This window comes from Bidens hawaiensis, unplaced genomic scaffold, assembly GCF_021521415.1.
Source record: "Bidens hawaiensis isolate Kalapana, Puna unplaced genomic scaffold, B.hawaiensis_p1.1 tig00065333_1, whole genome shotgun sequence".
NCBI lineage: Eukaryota > Viridiplantae > Streptophyta > Magnoliopsida > Asterales > Asteraceae > Bidens > Bidens hawaiensis.
Genome location: NW_027501657.1, coordinates 1 through 8,893, shown reverse-complemented (window position 1 = coordinate 8,893; position 8,893 = coordinate 1). Strand labels below are relative to the sequence as shown.

General features: G+C 35.9%; 1 protein-coding gene across 1 annotated transcript; it reads right to left on the bottom strand.

The window, feature by feature from the left end:
* Nucleotides 1-7,417: 7,417 nt before the first annotated feature.
* Nucleotides 7,418-7,993, bottom strand: LOC143604483 (uncharacterized). Its single transcript, XM_077080947.1, has one exon. The coding sequence runs from the start codon at nt 7,991-7,993 to the stop codon at nt 7,418-7,420; it is 576 nt and encodes a 191-aa protein (XP_076937062.1).
* Between the last annotated feature and the right edge of the window lie 900 nt (nt 7,994-8,893).

Sequence of the window (8,893 nt, the reverse complement as noted above, 5' to 3'; positions counted from 1 at the left end):
ACCAACCATCCATAGTTGTCTTAATACGAAGGTGATATTTTTTTAAGTTCAATAAATGGCAAAAGACTCATATACCTTATATGAAAAATGGACAAAACTAGATAAAGGCCCAACTATTTACCAACAGCTATCTCAAAATAACTACAACTACGATGTGACAGAATTCGTGCTCTCTATTGAAAGGATTCGGGAAACTTGGACTCGTTGAACCCTGTAAGATTGTCTATGTGCGGGCATGATGAATTTGAGCACTAAACTAATTACACGCATGGTCGGTCGTCGTTATATCATTTTGCTATATAACAATGATCCCTTTATGAAATATATTTATAAGATATATCACACTCTAAAAATACTAGCTTCATAAAAGAGATTCAATTAAGGTGGATTTGCTAGGTGGGCTGGAGTAATAAATGACAACAAGAGTGAAACCGAACGCCCGTAGATCTTATTTTCTTTTTTTCAATTTCATACCTATGTAAAGTTGTAATGTTTTATAATGTGTAAATTATTAATGTGACAAAACTCTAAAAGTAATGAATAATAAAAGGGAGTGAAGGGGAAGTCACGTGAGAGGGTGAAGGTGAAGGTGAAGGTGAAGGTGAAGGTGAAGGTGAAGGTGAGTAATAAATATGATGGGATTGGTGGAAATGATTGCACCGGCGGAGTTTGTCTCGTCATGGTGGTGCATCCCTCACCCAGGACCCCCTTTCCTCTCCTCTGTCTATCATTGGCCTCGCGCCCATAACCACCTTTCTCATCCTTCTAACATAAGTATTCAATTCCCATAGTTTTATATCATTAGACCATCTTTTATTGTGGGTGGGGGTGGGCAAAGCCCTTTCCTAAAGTGTTACGTCAGCACCACGTAAGCACCGAGGGGCATCGAAGCCCCAATCATAATGCCCAACTATGGTTTAATTGTCTCAAGGACGCCCATTTATACATATACATGCATATGTGTGTGTGAGGGATGAAGAGAGAGAGATGGCCCACCAAAATACCCCCAATGACGCCCAACGTTCCAACGATCCTTCCCCCTTTCAGCGCCCATCTGCGATGTGTAGGGGCATCGAAGTTCCAAGGCCGCCCCCAAAGGTGCCCATAGCATGTGGTCTTTATAATTACTTAACAATCATCTTTGTTCTTTAATATATTATTGAGTGAGTTCAAGGATTAAATCATGTAAAGGAAAGGTAATTAACTAGTCTTACGGTCTAATTGCATAAGAGTGATGACTAATGTTTGAAAAGTTAAATTTATACGAGACTTGTCTAATCTAAGGAGTATACTTTGTTTTAATTTTTATCTATAGCTCGTATTCATCTTGATCCACAAAATACCTTAAAAAGAGATGAAGATTGTTATTCGAATACTTTATTTATGAACTACCCATATGTATAGAAGGTTAATTTCTTTTTGTTAACAACGAAAAAAATCTTTCAATTGAACCTTTAAAGGGCAACTAGAAAACTAAGCACAAAACTCGATAGGTAACCTCCAAGCTTCAGGGATATTGTAATGCTAATGAACAGGAGTTTTGTACCACATTTTGAACTTTTCATAGTAGCAACCACACCGTGTATACAAATTTAGCTAACAATAAGATATCGAATTGAGCTAGCTATTGTATAATATATCAACCCCTACCCACCAAGAGATCCTTCTCCAAACTGCCATTGTGTATGGGCATATGCGGAAAAGATGATCTATGGATTTATCTTCCACTATACACTGTGAACAATCAACAAGCTGAATATTAATCCTTCTTGTTATAACGGGGAACACCATATTATATTTTCTAAAAGTTTAATTTCTTAAATATATCGTAATAAATACAATCAAACTAAACTCTTCACATTTTGTAGGTAATTAATCTATACATGACCTACATAGGGATAACAATAAAACCCAAACTCGATGGGATACCTGAAACCCAACACAATTGGGACGGGTCCCATTAGGATTTGGGACGAGTTTGAGATTTCTAATATACCATATTATCTGACCCGTTTGTCCGATAACATTGACCTATTTATCCTATTATATACTTGAGGTATCCGACATATATTTTTTAATATATTTATATAGTATAGATTGAAATATTAGTATATTCTAAATATATTATCAATCATTTCCAAGTATATTCAATGTATAATTTGTAGATTTAGTTGACAAATCATCATTTGTTGAAGCTAATAACATAGTATAACTGTTGTATCATCTCCACCTACTTGTCATCCCTAGATATTTGTTTGATGGATTAGTGTGTATATCTTTGATTTAAGCTTTTCTGTTTGATGACTCAAAATGTTTATGCTTTAGTTAGTTAAGATATGATATTGATTTCTTATGGTTTTTGTTTGTGTCCGTAGTCTTTCAATGGTGTTAAAGATTTTAGATTCTGTTAAAACCTGATGGGAAAACCTGAAACCGAGGGATTTGTGACAAGTTTTAATAATCAGGTATGGATTTGAGAATATCTAAACCCGACCCAATGTCATCCCTAGACCTACACATGTGTAGGTTATATATATATGACAAATAACATAAATAACCAATTTACTTTTTGTTTTCACACAAAAGTCCATCAACAATTTTTTGTTCTCTAAAATCCTTATACATGTTATTTTTGAACAAAATTGTGATATTTTTATAAAAAACTAACTAAATTGATGGTTGTTATGGTTTAACCATATTACAACATTCGTCCTCAAGTTTAAAACTTACAACTATTATAGCAATTAACATCTTGTTTCAGAAATACTCACTCAGGTATTATGGATAATTTTAAAAGCCGTTAAAATAAAGTTGGTTTTATATAACAGAAACTCAATTTTAAAGTGAAACTTATTTTGAATTATTGGAGATAATATTATTTCTTTATTTCATCATAAACATTTGTATATATCACGGATATCGTGTTGTCCCTTTCCTTCATATCTTTGTACTTTTTGTTTCTGTATTTATGTTATTAAAGAGCAAATATTAACTCTCACTCATGTGTTCATGGGTGGAAAAACGAGCCGGAAAGTATATGCATTTTTAAACCGGGGTACCGGTCTTGATTAGACGGAATGGCGGTCGGACCACTTTTTCTACAAAAAGGTTAGACTAATCGTAATGGGGGGATGAAAAGGGCGAGAAAGGGCGACAAAGGGGGAGCACACCGCCCCCTGGGCGATTTCCGGCCGAAATGGGGCGGGGGCGAGGAGAAGAAGTCACCGTGGAAGAAGAAGAAGAAAATATTATTATTTTATAAATATGTGTGTGTGTTAAATATACATATATTATTATTATTATTAAATTACTATTATAGCTCCTACACCATTACACCCTTAAAACAAATTTTCACCCCTTGCTGACTGGGCGTCGCACGGCGTAAAACGCCCAAATTTGTAGCCTCTCCCTACGCATAGCCTTACCAACTGGATCAATATTTTTTGCAAACAATGTTGTTCCTAAGATTTGCGGGACAAGTAAAGCACTATCTTTGAAATACAAACTTAAATATAAATAAATTGCGGAGCTCATTTATTCTTTAATTTCATATTGGCGCTAATAGTTATTTGTTTTTTCTTTTTTTTGAATTTGTTAATCAAGTTATAATTTTAAGCGCTTAAAAAAGTTGAATGGAATATTGGGTATTTGAGTTAAAAGATTAATAAGTTGATTAATCGACTAATGATTGATGGTTATTTACTTATTTGGCTCCTCTTTATAACATGAAATTAATAGTAACTATATAATTTTTTTATATGCTAATCATCCCATAATACCTAAACGAGAAAAATAAATATTTATATATGGCCCTACCCATCCTACACTCTCTAACACGTCCCCTGTTTACAAAAAAAAAAAAAAGTAATGTGAATTTAATCTCTAAATACTTGGTAGTTTTCACCTTTTTTCCTTTTTTCCTTGCACACATAGCTTGCCTATGAAGTTGATATACATATGTTATGAATTATGGTTTCATGAACATGAAAGTTCTATGGAGATATAGAGTTTCCTTTTTTGGTAAAACAATTCCATTAAAACAAAATTACTTTATCTTAAAAGTATATTTTTATTGAACGAAATTAACAAAGTCCGGCCACTTGTGTATACCCATTTGTAAAAGAACTTCCATGTCCATGATTGCAAGTAACACCGGCTACCTGGTCCACCACCAGTTTCACTTAAAACTTTACGTCTGGAGGTCCACTGTGGTAAAACTCCTGGTTATGCACAACATTTATCACACGAGACTCGTGCATGTGACCTTTTATATAAAGAATTCTCGATATGCCACTAGAGAACTGCTCATACTCTTTTAAAAGTTGATGGTAATTAAATACTTTTAAATTTAATAATTTAGGATTTAACATTAAAGATTATAGACGGGAGATGATGAGAGACTAGACTAATAGCTGTCGCCCACTATTTAAATATTTGAACTGAATGAGTTTTTTCTTGTCGTACTGTTGTGAATTCGGTGAGGGTTTCTCCAAATATAAAAACGAGTGTATTTTGATGTAGTAAATTTAGCCAATAGACTATTTAGAGTATTCGTTAGTCGTTAGAAAAATAAATATTAGATAGAGGAAAAAAAAGACAATAATAAGAGAATTATATGAGGAATGAAAGTGAAAAGGACAGTTGGAGTGACAAGACAAGAGAATCTGAGGAGACCAAGGGGAAGTTTTTTTTTTTTGAATGTTTAAGCTTTCCTCATACTATTTACATTATACCGCCAACGCCAGGAATCGAACCCTGAACCTCTCACCCAAAGGCCAAAGCCTTTACCATCCCACCAAAGTGGTGATAGCGAGGGGAAGTCTGTACATGAGATTTGGAGATCCTTCCCAGCTGACCTATACCACCCTACTTCTGTGGTCAAACCCTAATTAAAACATTTTATATTAATTATTTAAATCTGTTTAAATATAATAAACTAATCTAATAAATTGTGAAACTTAATTTTAAATAAAGAATTTACATCTTGCAAGAAGAAATTAATTTTTTTGAAAGGCCAATTTATATGGAAGAAAAAAGAACGGACAACTTACAAGTCGCAAGAGCCCACACAAGATATATGAACAAAAACAAAACGAAGGAATCAAACACAAACACACTATAATGGAAAATTGACAAAGTTGAACCTACACCAATCCTCCCAATCCAAGCTCGACCGTCTCATCCAATGTTTCACCCACAAGAACGAAGTTGCTTTGATGTCGTTAATTACCTTTCCCAGCGACACCGGTAAATTTTTGAAGAACCTATCGTTTCGAGTTCTCCATATCATCCAACACGTTATAAATGATATTGCTTTAATGATTAAAATTACCTCCTTTTTGCCCTTGTGTTTTTTTTGAGAGATCCAACAAATCTAAAAACCGAATCATAATGTGTAGGCACCGGTATTTTTATCCAAATTATGAATAATCGACCAAACATCCGGTACCATCTTCACCCGAGCAAGAGAAATTAACTCTAAACACCTACCAAGTCCTCTCTAAGAGTTCTCGTGTTCGGACCCTCTGTTCCATCTCCAAAGCCATTTCACTTCATTATTAACCCAATAGTAACAATCCTGCACCATTATATCTTTGTGTTTTTCCAATAAAAATAAGGATGGAAATAAAACTTTTAACGGTAGCTCACTCACCCAATTATCTAGCAAAACATTGTTTTGTCTCCCATCCCTAAGTTAATCTGTAGCCGATCACCCAGCTTCATATTTTCCAAATCATCATATCCTTCTCCAAACACCCAATTTTATTCCAAGTTCCACCTAAAGATTTTTTAACCGGAAATGAACGCCACTCTTGAATATTTTTATGGACTGCAGTTATAACCCTTACCCATAGGGCTGACCTACTATTTTTGTATTTGAACCACCATTTAGCAAGTAGAGCCACATTCGCCGCTTTTAGGCTTCCAACACCAAGGCCTCCTCTATTCTTGTCTAAGATGATTCTTTGCCATGCCACCCAACTAATTTTTGTCTTTCTCATCGTTACCCCCCCCCCCCCCCCCCCATAGGAATCTCCTCCTCTTTGATTCCAATTGCTTTAGAACATTCCCAGGTGATTTAAAGAGCGAGAAATAATAAACCCCCAAGCTTCCAAGGACTGATTTCAACAGCGTTAAACGACCACCAAACGACAAGGTTTTAGCTTTCCATTTTGACAATTTGCTATCAAATTTATCAAATATAGGTTTCCAGTTTTTACTAAGGCCCATATTTGCACCAACCGGTAGTCCGAGATGAATAAAAGGAAGTTTACCCCCGATTTACATCTGAAGGCCGCAGCCATTGTAGCAACCTGATATGAATCAACTTTTACCCCATACATCGTGCTCTTTTGTAGATTCACCTTCAAACCTGATGTAATATGGAAGCATCTTAAAATTCGGGATAGATTTTCAAGGTTTGATTTACTCCACTCCCCAACAAAGATCGCATCATTCGCGTAGAAAAGGTGTGAGATCATGGGGCCATTTCTTGGAGTTTGTATCCCTTTAAATAAACCTTCAGCACACGCCGTTCTTAGAGCAATATGTAGCGCTTCCATTGCTATAATAAACAAAAAAGGTGAAAAAGCATCACCTTGGCGGACCCCCCGTCCGATATCAAACTCCGATGTTGGTGATCACCCGTTGACTAGAACCGATGATCTAGCAGAAATAAGTGTCCCCTTAACCCACATACGCCACCTATTCGGAAACCTTATTTGCGACATTATCGAGTCAAGAAATCGCCAACTCACCGAATCAAACGCCTTGTCTATATCTACCTGTAATAACATCATCTTCTTATTTGCTTTTTAGCACCATGTCACCAGCCCATTAAGAATTAGTACACCTTCCGTAATGTTCTGACCCGCAACATGGGTAGATTGTTCCTCACCTATGATTGAGCCCATTACCATCTTCATTTTGTTAGCAAGTAATTTTGATATCAATTTCGGGATACACCCAATAAGGTTAATCAGTCGGTATTCCTCCAATTTTTGTGGATCTGCTACTTTTGGGATAAGGGTAATAAAGCTTGAGTTGCATCCATTACTAATCTTACCATGAATGTAAAAATAGTTACAAATCTCAGCCACATTGTCTTCGAAACATTCCCAGAATCTCTTGATAAACCTGAAGGTGAAGCCGTCCGGCCCTGGCGCTTTTTCCCCACCACAATCCCACACTGCCGATTTTATTTCTTCCTTTGTAAATCTGTCAACCAAAGAGTCCGCTTCCGATTGAGATAACTTGGAGAACCAATCATTAAAGAATATAGGACGATCGTTGTCCGATTCAGAAGTTTTTAACTAGAAGAAGTTTTTAATCTTTTATTTGAGTCGAGACGGTTCTGTTACCCATTCTTCACCAAACCATAGCTCACTCACCCTGTTCGTTTTGTTATGAGCATTATTTATGCCATGAAAAAGGCCGAATTTTCATCCCCTTCTACCGCCCATTTGATCCTCGCTCGTTGTTTAAGATCCAACAATTCACATTTTTCAGCCTCTTCCACCTTGCATTGACAATCTAACCTTTCTTTAATTTCATCATCAGTAAGGTCTCCATATTCAGCCTTTGAATCCAACTCATTCACTCTAGTTTCTAGTTTCAAAATAAGGCCATTTTCATCTCTATCAACCCCTTTCCCTTTCCTCCATACCTTGATCATCCTTTTGCATGCCTGAAGTTTTTCAGCAAATACCAAATCTGGAGCGCCCCGTACCTGACAATTACGCACACACTCTTTGACCAGTCCTTCCAAATTTGCATGTCTCAGCCACGAATTAAAGAACCTAAAGGGTTTAGGTCCAAACTTCTGGTCAGCACAGGTCAATATAAGCGGTCTGTGGTCCGAATACTTTTTGGGAAGTGCTAATAAAGACGCTTCTGGCCACCGATTTAAAAATTCTGTTCCCACAAGTACTCTGTCAATTTTACTGCATTTACCCCCGTCCTCTGATAGGAATGTAAACAAAAATCCCCCCATCTTGTATTCGAATAGATCCGCCTTGAAAATGAAGTCATTAAAGTCTCTAGCACTCGAAACACAAAACTCCGAGTTTTTCCTTTCCGAAGGACCTCTAACACAGTTAAAGTCACCAAGGAAAATCCAAAGCCCCTCTTTACCTTCTTTTAGTAGAATCAATTCATTCCATAATTCTTGTTTAAGACCCAACTCTTGCGGTGCGTAAACATTAATCACATAAACATCACCAATCACTCCGCTCAACGAACCTTTGATTAGGATATAATATCTAGTGTACAAGGACTTGGTTTTTACAAATATTTTAGGGTCCCATACACTAATAAACCACCCCGATCTACATGTATCGTTTTGTATTTCACAATCAAATTCGGAATTATCCGATAAATACCGTAAAAGGTTTGAACCACTTTGTCCATATAAAAATATATACTTATGGTATGGTATGACATCCGATAAGTCGATAAGATGATATGTAATTTATCGATTTTGAAGTGGTTTACATGATGTATAAATTACTGTTATTACACACACATTTATAAAAATTAGAATAAATGACATTTTTATTTTGAAAATAAAAGAAATCTATAAACCTTAGCATTGGAGTTGCTATTACATCTCTCAAATCAATAGGAAAAGAAAAAAGAGCCACAGAAGATTTCGATATCTGAGAGTGCTACATGGGCTTATGGGCTGGTTTCTTGGTTTTAGTAGTATTTTTTTTTTCATTTGTCTGAAGACTCTAGGGTGTAGTAACTGGTTCTCTTCTTGAATTTCTCATGGTGATTTTATTTTTTGTTTGGTTCGGGTCAGGTCGGGCCGGGTCAATAATTTTTAGGTCGGGTCGGGTCAATCGATTTATAGGTTGGGTCAATTGATTTATATAAATTAGCTTTTTTGATA